This window comes from Sinocyclocheilus anshuiensis, unplaced genomic scaffold (genome assembly GCF_001515605.1).
Source record: "Sinocyclocheilus anshuiensis isolate Anshui unplaced genomic scaffold, SAMN03320099.WGS_v1.1 scaffold446, whole genome shotgun sequence".
Classification (NCBI taxonomy): Eukaryota; Metazoa; Chordata; class Actinopteri; order Cypriniformes; family Cyprinidae; genus Sinocyclocheilus; species Sinocyclocheilus anshuiensis.
Genome location: NW_015544247.1, coordinates 2,591,450 through 2,603,463, shown reverse-complemented (window position 1 = coordinate 2,603,463; position 12,014 = coordinate 2,591,450). Strand labels below are relative to the sequence as shown.

Sequence of the window (12,014 nt, the reverse complement as noted above, 5' to 3'; positions counted from 1 at the left end):
GTGTGTTGCTTGGCAACCACTTTGTTGCAACCACAACTGTTTCTGAGGAACTACATTGTTTGGTGGAAGAATACAATTTTTTTTTTTTGGGAGGGGGCGGAGTCCGGGGAGTGAATTTCGATGGGGGATGGCGTTTCATTTCCAACTGGTTAGGTTTATTTGGAAATTAAAGTGATTTCTGTATTTTATCCATTCAAAAGGCTACGAAAGCGAACCCAGCTCTGCACATAAACGTAGCGCTGTGTTTATGGTTCGCTGTGCAATGAGTCTTTTGCCGTAATAGCCTACCTGCAGACTGCAGCCAATAGAAATGCTTCTCTATCCTTGCGCGTCCTGCTTGATCACAGCACAGATCGTGAAAGCAGACTGCAGTTTTTGTCATTCATTGTAACAAACAAAGTGTAGAGACGATGTAAATAATAGATTCAGTGTGCAGTGTAGAGAACTTCATTCATTAAAATTGAAAATGTGAGATCGCGATGAACTAAGGAAGTAACTAAGGGTAACAGCTTTTTAATGATTATAAAGAGAGTTTGCAAATGTGAAATTGAATTTATACAACAGTTTTATACATTTTTGATTTTATACAAAAGTTAATATTAAGTGACTTACATTTTAGGAACACTGTTGTCTATTTTGCTCTATTTCGTAAACAAAAATATAGTTCAAAAACAAATTCACAGCTGAGCTGCTGCGCATCTATAGTCTTTGACACAGCGCTGTTTAGTTTATGAATGAATCTTTGCTTTTGAACAAATCTAGTGAGTCAATGATTCAATGACCCATTCATAAAGAGAGTCACTTGCTTCGTTCCTAAATGAATCAGCCGTTTGAACGATTCGATTGAATGAATGATTCAGTGACAAAGACAGTGACTTGCTACCACCTACTGGCGGTTTCAGTTTCATTTTTAAAGTATAAATTGAGTCATTTAAATCATTTAAATTTCTATATTCAAAACTTTATATTTAAAACATTAATCTCATAACATTGTTATTATGAGATGCATTAAATGCCACCTCTGAGTCTTGTCAAAAATTCTGTAAATATTCCTTAATGCCACATTTGTGCTCTTCTGTGCCATGCAAAGATGAATTGTTGATGCTGATTTCATTTGACTGGTTACTTATTCTTCCTGATTGTATCTTTTTATTTTAATTGAATTTATTGTTTAATTAAAATGTTTGATAAAAGTTTACAAATGTAACGTTTTTGCCACAAAAGATGACATACATTTAATAAAGTTAGAAAAAAAACCTTTAAGGAGTCAAATATCAATGGGAAGGTTAATTTCTGTCATTGATCAGAAGGTGTCTGTTCCTATTTTTTTAGGAGCACTAGTGCTCCCGAAAAGAAATGTAAGTATAGAGTCCTTAAGAATGTAATATTAAATCTAACTGCAAACGTTTTTGCAAAGTGTAAACTATTAAATATAATCTACAAATAATTCAATACTGTACCAGTAAATAAGAAGTGTTTTGAGGGCTTAGTTAAACAGGCCAATTAGAGACACTAATCATTCTCATTTTTTTATTAAATCATTCTTTAATTTCACTAATCAATCTTTTCTTTTATTAAAAAAGAAAAAACTAACTCTAGCTTTCTTATCTTTTTGTATTCTATCTGTTTTCTTTTCATTTATTATACAATTAACAAAAGCAAAAAAAGACCTCTAACAATAGCTTGCTCTATTCTTTTTCTATTCTATCTGTTTTCTTTTTATTTATTATATTATTAAAAAAAACCTTGCTACGTGTGCTGCGTTAAGCTAACTGAGACTTGTTATAGCACTTGTATATCATTGCTCTTTTGTTGATTTTGATTGCTTCCATTGTCCTCATTTGTAAGTCGCTTTGGATAAAAGTGTCTGCTAAATGACTAAATGTAAATGTAAACACAGGGGGTCATTAATGATGCTTATATTGTAATGTGCAAATTCACACACAACATATCTTTAATCTGGCCATAATTGCCGGTGCTTGTCTTAATATACAAGAAGGTTTAGAGAAAATATTAAATAAGTTGTTAATAAATGTTATTATAGATTATAAAGTGTTTTATAATTAAATACATCTGAAAGGTCATCTAAAATTACCATTATTACTTGGATCTCCTTTCCAAGCTAGAGTCCCCCCAGTGAATTTTGGCCATTTCCACCACTGGTTATTGGATTTAGGTTTTCGGTAACATTATGCCATTAAGGTACATAACGTTATATGAGGACTTTATAATTTACAGAATATAGCTTCATTCAAAAATAACATGATAATACCATGATATTTTGGTGCTGTATGGGTTATTTGTTATTTGATTTTTTTCTTTTTCAAATCAGCCAGTATGTATTGGATATTTATTAGTGCATGCACATATTGCCATTTTTAACATCTAGATTACCTTTGCAATCATCTAATGCTGACTATGAGTTAAACTAAAAACACTACTTTAATAACACTTAAATCTTTAGAATATCTCAAAATTAATATCCATTTTTATACTGTTAATTATAATGCTTTGATGCCTAAATTCTAATTTTAGTTTTTATTGTTTTGTTCTTAACTTATTTAAAATATAATAATAATAATAAATAAAGGTAATTTTAATGGTCAGGACAGGTAGAAATAGATCCTGAAAGTACAGTGACAACTGCACAGTTTCATAGTGCTAATAGAAACTAACCATATTCTACATTTCAAAGCTCTTCTAGATTCTAGATCATGAATGATGTGATGTATGTAAAAGAAAAGAGTTCTGTGTTCTTGTATAGGTCTATGTAGAGCATCATGTATGTTCTTCCATATATAGTAACTGGGGGATGGGATGTTCCATGTATCCAGCAGCAGAAGTCAGATATGATTAATGTTTACCCTGCTTCACAGGATACAGAGCTGTGCAAGCAGGAGTACATACTCTTATATAATCATCACAGACGAAAGAACATTTAAACACGTGTCATACAACCCACATAGATTGAATGTCTTTTAATAAAAACAACATCCACATTATTATCTTTCTTTATGTAGTTCATTTATAGATATTTACTTCTCGGCTGGAATATTAGATTCTGCTTGGCCATATGATTCAGCATAAAATATATCCTATTTGGGGGTTGCAGCTCATTTAGTGCATTTTAACCATGCTGGCTGGATGCTTGAGTGAATTTATGAGTGCTGATGTAAGATTTAATGAGATCATCATCTTAATGGGAACAGTAGGGGGTGTCAGATAGACGCACTCACATTCTTCTGTGTCCCTGCCCCCTCTCCCATTCACCTGCCTGTTGGTCCATGCTCCCTGGTAAGATCCACACTACAGGGACCACGGGAGCAGGGCTTGGACCAGGTGGTGGTCCGGGGTTTGTGGAGAATAATGCCTCAGGGGAAGCCGCATGGCTGGCTGCCCAGGTCCCCACCCACACCAGCTGTATCAGGGGCCCGGAAGTGGATAAAAAGCTTGTGGAAATGTAGATTACGTGATCGAATGTTGGTCTCCTGGCCTTGTTTGTTGCGAATATGTGGAATTGTGACAGTAATAATACTGCAAAATTAAATGTGTATAATGTTCAAAAGTTGTGAAATAAGATGCAATATGAGTCTCGCTTGTAATGTTACTTGGAAACTGATTTGCTAATTCTGCTGATCTTTTTCTTTCCATTAATCCGGGACGCTTTCATTGGACAAATTAACCACAGTTGTGTATGATGTCATTTAAATTATGTCACCGTGGCTTGACCAACATTGTTTGACTCATGATGTTAACTGATTAGATTTAGAGCAGTGGTGAGTTGCACTCATATCGATCACACTGTCTGTCTGCGATTCTGTCATTTGATGCCTGGATTCTCAGTTAATTCTGGATCATTAGTGCTATTTCAATCCCAAAAGCAGATGATCCCTGTTCAGGAGCAGATAACTGTAGGATAGATAGAAAGAATGAACGTGAGACAGAAAGAGTCACATAAAGAATTATGAATATGAGGGAGAAATGACAGGAGAATTATGCATTTGATAGGATAAGAATCGCAGATCCATAGCGGTGCTTTGTTATATATATATATATACTGTAACAAAGCACCATGGATCTGCGATTCTTTTTTATCCTATCAAATGCGTGTGTGTGTGTGTGTGTGTGCGTGTGTGTAATGGTTTGGGTGGTTTATAAGGATACAAGGAAGACTCTTATCTTCACCAAGGCTGAATTTAATTAATTAAAAAATACAGTAAAAACGGTAATATTGTAAAATTATATTACAATTTAAAATAACTGTTTTCTATTTTAATATATTTTTAAAATACAGTTCATTCCTGTGACTGCAAAGCTGAATTTTCAACATACCAATAATCTTGTACCTTAATATTTCAAAGAAATACTGATAGGTATTTACCCATTGTTTAGCTGAGGGCCATTTCACTGCCAATCAAGCCAACTAATGGTCTGTTACGTATTATAGTTTACGAATGTCGGTTAATGAAGTATTAATGTAAGTTATTATAAATCATTATCTAATTTTATTGCATGTGATATGATATTTAATGACAGAAGTATATCTATTTTGCTGTTAAATGTTCAGACTGATGGCTGTGTGAGGGCTGTGGGGCCGATGCTGTTGCTAGGTGGTGACAGAGTCATAATAAACATGGCTAACCTTACATGAGATTATCTAGGATCCAAAAGTAGCTGCTCAGGGTTTTGTTTCAAACACTAAGAAAAGAGAGATTCAGAAAGTGTCAACTTCATTAGAGCATTTTTTTTTCAATTGACCTGTACAGAGATTTCAGTGTCACTAGGGATTATGTCATCCCTTCATAAAGAGTCATTATTCATTCACAATATGTATGATAATAAGTTGTTATACAGGTGCATCTCAATAAATTAGAATGTCGTGGAAAAGTTATTTAATACACGAGTTTCACAATTTGAGTTGAATTACTGAAATAAATGAACTTTTCCATGACATTCTAATTTATTGAGATGCACCTGTATAATAAGAAGCTTGCACATGTAAGATCTTTTAATGAGCTGGTTAAGTCTGCGCTTCATGTGAGTGTTAATTCACTAATAGGCATTGGAGCAGAGAAAGGTGCATATGCTATTTTAGTCTAAACCTCAGGCACTGGCATGGTCTATTACCCTGAGATTATCAACACAACCTCCTGACATTGCTTATGACATGCCATTAATGCAGTTGTAGTTCTACTGGAGGAGGAAAAATGTCAGCTGATTGCAAACATTAATGCCATTTTTCATGTACAGTAGGCAGATTGTTGTATACTATTATTGTAATATTATTTAACAATAGCTAGCTTGAACTAAATGCCACAAAATGTGGTTCCTGTGTATGTAGATCTGCAAGGCCGTGTAGTTTTGCATTTGTAGGTTACTTGGCAAATTATTTTCTGGTTTTCAGCATAAAAATGTAATTAAAACAAAAATTTTAACAAAAAAAAAACTAAATAAAAATGAATAAAACAAATAAAATTTGTACAAAATTGAATACATTTATTTTATTTTTAATATAAAAAAATTATCTGGAGCAGATGGATACAGTGGATAGATTGCTACTCTTCTTTGTTTGTGTATAATCTTGACTCACTGTAGTTTAGAGGCAGTGCTTCCTTAGTTATAAAGTACTGTGAATATAAGCATATGTGGACGTGCAGGAATGTTAATGTAGTCTTTGGATTATACCGTATAATTTTCCTTACAAAAAAAACTGGAACTATGTCAGGTGCCGGATATAACTAATCCCCAAGAAGCTCCTTTATGATGCATATGTGTTATCATTTTGTGTTTGTTTAAGTGTGTGCATATGTGTTTGAATGAAAAAGGTGAAGCCAGCATAATTGGAGAACAATAGGAGGGTGTACTGTAGCACTGTTCGGCTGCCACCCGAGGGATCCCCAGACTTACACAGAGATGATGAAGTGCTTCTCCCAGCCTCTCTCCCTTCCCCCAGCTGGTGTCTCTCTCCAGGGTTCTGTGCACTCTCTAATCTCACAGCACCACCACTGGACTATATTTGCCTCGATTTTAACATGCAGGCAGTCGACGCCAAAAAATCATCAAAAAGTGCTTGTGCTGTTCTATAGCAAAATGATAGAATGTCACCAGTAAAAGTCAAATAATAGAAAGGAAATCTTAGAAAATCAAAATTTGAGAATCATAGAATATCAATATGAATAGAGTAGTTTCACAGTTTTTCTGTATTGCTAATGTTTTCACTATTGCTGTTAAATGTGTACATATATATATATACATATATACATATATATATTAAAATTTACATCAGCTTTTTTACGACAAAATGCTTCATGCATGGATGCATCTGATGATTTGACATTTCATGTGAAAGTGAAAGTGAAAGTGACGTGACATGTGGCCAAGTATGGTGACCCATACTCGGAATTAGTGCTCTGCATTTATCCCATCCAAAGTGCACACACACAGCAGTGAACACACACCCGGAGCAGTGGGCAGCCATTTTTTGCTGCGGCGCCCGGAGAGCAATTGGGGGTTCAGTGCCTTGCTCAAGGGCACCTCAGTCTTGGTATTGAAGGTGGGAGAGAGCGCTGTACATTCACTCCCCCCACCTACAATCCAACCTTTGGGTTACGAGTCCAACTCTCTAACCATTAGGCCACGACTTCCCATGCGATCACCACATCAGAGCAGCTGCGACAGCTCAGAGTAGAAATCACTATTATAGGCACTGTTTTGTATTTTATTTTATTTTATACTGTTTTGTACTTGATTAAAAACATGTTTCCTGTATGAAGCAAAGTTTTTAGGAATAAAAAAAATCACTGTGAGTTAGAAATGACTTAAACACAGAAAGGTGAATGACAGAAGCTTGAAATTTCTCAAAGAAGACAGCTAATAAATGTAAACCATTACTGTAGGCTTACCATTATGATTCAGGACAAGACAAAACATTTTTTGAGCACTTTATATTGTTATGCACTGGCTCAATTTGTTTCTAACTAAAAATAAAACCAGAAATCCTTTATGAACATGCTAAATATTGACTCTATTTAATTGTTATAAAATAAAAATGTATTATGTAGTAACATATATTATGTATTACTAGTGCAACGGCATTAAAATCGCAAACTGAATATGAAAACAATTAATTGACATGATCAAAGGTCCCTTTTTTAATGATTTCAGAGGAAGAGACATCATGTAAAAAAAAAAATGCAGGAAAAATGGATGGCTGCCTTTTGGGGCTAATCCTTGATTTGATCTTTAGCGGGACAGACAGAAGTGGCAGTGTCAGCACTGTTATGGGGTCTAAGAATAAACACTGTAGATTCTCTGATGCCAGATTCAAGCAGCACTGCTGGCCTCGGGACAAGAGAGAGAAAGAGAGACACCAGTGGGACATGAAAATGTCTCATCATCCACCCCTTGGATCATTTCATTTTTTTTTTTAGGCTTTTGAGGCAAAGCCATGGCCAAATTGAACACAGAAACCCCAGAAATCCAATTTAACACAGCTCTCTTCCACTTGCCATCATTTGAGGTTGGGGGATGGGGTCAGGAGAATAATCTTTAAAGAGGCTCTTGCAGCTTTTCTATCCTATTTTTTTTTTAATTTGACTGTGTTTTGTCTGTTTGAAGATGTGTAAATATTGGCCACGTCGTCATTCTTATGCATATTCTACCGTATGTGCCGGTCTCTTGAATAATTTAAAGAGGTTTTCCCCTGTGACGACCCACAGTCAAAACTGAGATACACTCAGCCAACCTTGGTTTCTCTTTGATGGTCGTCCAGACTGCTTTGTCTGTCTGAAGGCAGATAAGGGTTGAATAGTCAGTGTTTAGCTCAAATTTTTACTCTAAAAGCTTGTTTGTATTGTGGAATAAAGAGTGGAAAGTGAGGTCATGTATTGTGTCTCATATGTGGAAAAGTCCCCAAAAACCTTCCTCCTCATGTGGGAAGCACTGCTTAATTTCTTTACTGTCTGCAGTGTTGGGGTAACTTACAAAAAGTTTCAAGTAGTATGACAGCGGCTTTTTAAAACAGTGTAGCAGTGTAGCTATTTTTTCTGATTACTTGTGGTGTAACATGACAAAACTCAAGAGTATGTCACTGTTTTTGTTGCGTTGCATTTACAGCTGAGTGAACTGGGAATATAATCAAAAATATCACTTACATTTTATTTTAATGTGTCCTTGTTACAGTATAATTGTACATTTAAGTACTGAGTAATATTGATGAACTACGTTCACTATATGGTGAGGGTCAGGATTAGGGTTTGACTTAGGGTTGCATTCAGTTATGCATAATTTATTGTTATCATAATAGTAAGCACATGTAATGTGTAACAAGGACACCTTAAAATAAAGTGTTACCAAAATATCCACTTACTATTTCATATGAAGCGTTTGGAAATCTGATTAATTTGAGTGAATTTGTTTAAATAGGTCATTCATTTAAATGAGCTGGTTAGAAAAAATATTCATTTATGATGCTACATTTTGTTGAAATATTTTGTCAAATATTGCCATTAATCACTTCACCTTGTTATATAAATTGTGGTTATTTTTAACTTTATTGATTGTTTTAGTGTTCATGTAAACCCTACCTATTTAAGTCGGTCATTTTTAGTAAGTTCTTTGTGAGCGTAAATAATGCTCTGATTGCAAACAAAAATAATACATCATTATTTAAAGATATTTCAACATAACTTCAATGTATTGGTGCCTTTTGTTAGTAGCTTGTGTAGTTCAAAATTTAAATAAGTATATTTGCATATATGTATATGATTTTTTTTACTATTGCTCAAAAATGTAGGGTCAGTATGATTTTTTTATTGTAATTAATACTTTAATTTAGGATGTATTAAATTGATCAAAAGTGACAGTATAGACATTTATGTTGTTACAATTTTTGTCAAATAATTTGTGCTCTTTCTATTCATCCAAGAATCCTGAAAAGATGTATCACGGTTTACAAAAAACATTAAGCAGCACAAGATTTGTTTTCAACATTGATAATAATAAGAGGTGTTATTTGACTAAATCAGCATATTAAAATAATTTCTGAGGAATTATGTAACTGGAGTAGCGGCTGCTGAAAATTCTGCTTTGCCAACACAGGAAACAATTACATTTTAATAAATATTAATTTAAATAACAGTCATTTTAAATGGTATAATATTTCACAATGCTACTATTTTTACTGTATTTTTAATAAAATAAATGCATCATTGCTGAGTATAAGAGACTTATAAGAGACTTTTTAAAAGAAACATTTAAAAAAAATCTTACTGACCCCAAACTTTTGAATGATAATGTAGATATGTTTGTTTTTGTTTATGATTTTTTTTTTTTTACGTTTTTCACAGTACATCGTCTTTCCTGCTTCCATGAAACGTGGAAGCTTAGATTTAGCCTCAGCCACAAACAGTCATAATCCTCTTTACTCCAGTGTGCAGTTTAAGTACAACTACATTCTGAATCAGCATGTAAAAACACACAAAAATACCCTTAATCAATAGTAGCCCTTTGCCAACTCTAAATATCGATTCACACCAACTTGTTTCTATTTTAGGACACATCTAATGCAGCAAAGTCATCTTTTCTTGCTTAATTTCTCCAGCACTGTTTCCTACAGTGTCAGAGTTGAGTCTCAGTCAGCTGGAGGGGGAGGGTTTATGTTTTGAGAGAGGCTCCACCCCCTGCGCTCTGATTGGTCTGGTCCCCGCTGTCAGACCGGGACTCACAGACAAGCTCAGCAGAGTATCCTCGACATTACACAAACACTCACACACTCCCACACTCCCAACACTCGCACACACTCCTCTGAGAGCTTAAGCCCTGGACTGGCTTATTTTTCTTCTGGAGATCTCACACAGGAAAACACCACAGAAAGAACCGGAGAAGAAAAAGTGCACAAAAAGACAAGCATTTTATAACTTCGGAAAATATTTTGACTTTCTTTTTTTGGAGTCCTATTCAAGGAGAGCGTCTGAGTTAGCGAGCTTGAATGGGTTGTCATGGTGATTGACACTGGCAGGCTGAACCTAGAAGAAGACTGGATGTTGAATGGACAGAGAGCTGCAGTGGCCAGCCAGCGAAAGTAACAGGGAGTTATCGAAGAAAGGGAAGAAGGGAGGAAGAGAATGGAGGACGGCTTCTCCAGCTACAGCAGTCTCTATGACACCTCTTCACTGCTGCAGTTCTGCAACGGTAAACTCATCATGTTTTCTGTGTTTAGTCTGAGAACTTGTCCATCTTATGATCTACATGTTCAGGTAAACATGTTGCCTCAGCTGGATGGTGGTACCTCAGGTGCTGCACTTAACCTTTATGACCTTCTTCAGTCCCTCAACTTTGAGAAAGTTTTAAAATCCTCTTGGCTGTGATGGATCATTTTGAAAGGATTTGATAGTAGTTGACAGTTTTCTTACACTGAGATGCTCCCGAAGCAAGTGTTTCCAGAAGGGCATCTCTCAAATGTCATGTTTTTCAGGTTTTTATAGTGTTTAGGTGAAGCATATTTGTCATTCCTGAGATTGAAGGTGTTTGATGTTGTTTTCAGACAGACGTGTTCGTTTTGAATGAAACAATGCAGAGAAAAATCTCTTACGCCTTTATTACATCAGACCGTTCTCCAGTGAAAATGAAACTCAAGAGCTTTCCAACAAGCTAAAGAATGAGGATGTCGTTTTTGATTTGTTGGGGTGTTTTTGTTGTTCTGCCATCCTGATTGCCATCTGTAGTCGTGTGTGTATGCTGGCTGGTGCTTCAAGGCTTTTGGGCAAGGGCTGATGATAAAAGAGGAAAAAAAGAGAGGAGTTTGGGGTGGTTAGTAAGGGATTTCCTTGTTCCAGGATGAATAGAAGTGCGTGTCACTGTTCTGTCAAACACCATTAATCTCTTGCGTTAAGGAACCTCATATGACATCACAGCGCTAGAGAAAACCATCTGAAGTTCTCCTTGCTCTTGTGCAGGATGTGATGCTGTGCTGTTGCATGAGTTTTTACATTAAAGGTTTTATTGAACTGTAGTTTAAAGGGTTAGTTCACAAAAAAAATCAAATTAGTCCATGAATTACTCGCCCTCAAGGCATCCTAGGTGTATATGACTTTCTTCTTTCAGATGAATCCAATCGGAGTTATATTAAAAATGGTCTTTGATCTTCCAAGCTGTTTAATGGCAGTCAGTGGGTGTTGCAGTGCATCAGTCCAAAAGAAGTGAAATAAAGCGCATCCATTCATAATAAAAAGTGCCTCACACGGCTCCGGCGGGTGAACAAAGGCCTCCTGTAGCGAATCGATGCGTTTTTGTAAGAAAAATATCTATATTCAAAACGTAATAATCACTTTAATCTAGCTTGCGCCAACAGTTGTACACGGAAGCAGTTCCGGGCTGATGACGTATGACGTCAGCGTTGCGCATCGCAAATCGAGGATTTGTAAAGAAGAATGTCGGAGGATTTCGATATAAGCCAAGAGGAGACTGGTTTTCCTTTGCTAAAGTAAGGAAACTTTGCTTCCTTTGATCATGTAAACAAAGTTGGTTTTCTTGAGACTCACCCACACATGCGCAACGCTGACCTCATACGTCATCAGCCCGGAGCTGCTTCCGTGTACAACTGTTGGCGCAAGCTAGATTAAAGTGATTATTACGTTTTGAATATAGATATTTTTCTAACAAAACTGCATCGATTCGCTACAGGAGGCCTTTGTTCATCCCCCGGAGCCGTGTGAGGCACTTTTTATTATGAATGGATGCGCTTTATTTCACTTCTTTTGGACTGATGCACTGCAACACCCACTGACTGCCATTAAACAGCTTGGAAGATCAAAGTCAATTTTTAATATAACTCCGATTGGATTCATCTGAAAGAAGGAAGTCATATACACCTAGGATGACTTGAGGGTGAGTAATTCATGGACTAATTTTCATTTTTGGGTGAACTAACCCTTTAAGCCTTTATCGGTGAGGGTTTATTTCAATCTATACTGAAAAAAAATGGCATAGAATCTAAGTAAATTTCACAATTAATT

At 35.7% G+C, this 12,014-nt stretch overlaps 1 protein-coding gene across 5 annotated transcripts in view; it reads left to right on the top strand.

Annotated features, from left to right (window-relative positions):
• Positions 1-12,014, top strand: part of eml1 (EMAP like 1) — a 58,901-nt gene that overhangs the window by 3,333 nt on the left and 43,554 nt on the right. For 4 of the 5 annotated variants that reach the window (XM_016498575.1, XM_016498574.1, XM_016498572.1 and 1 more), the window contains exon 1: positions 9,869-10,191. The exons of the other annotated variant lie outside the window; for it this stretch is intronic. In XM_016498575.1, the coding sequence (XP_016354061.1) occupies positions 10,125-10,191 (67 nt within the window). In that variant the 5' untranslated portion in view covers positions 9,869-10,124. Of the gene's footprint in view, positions 1-9,868; positions 10,192-12,014 lie in introns of those variants that run through there. 5 annotated transcript variants of the gene reach the window in all.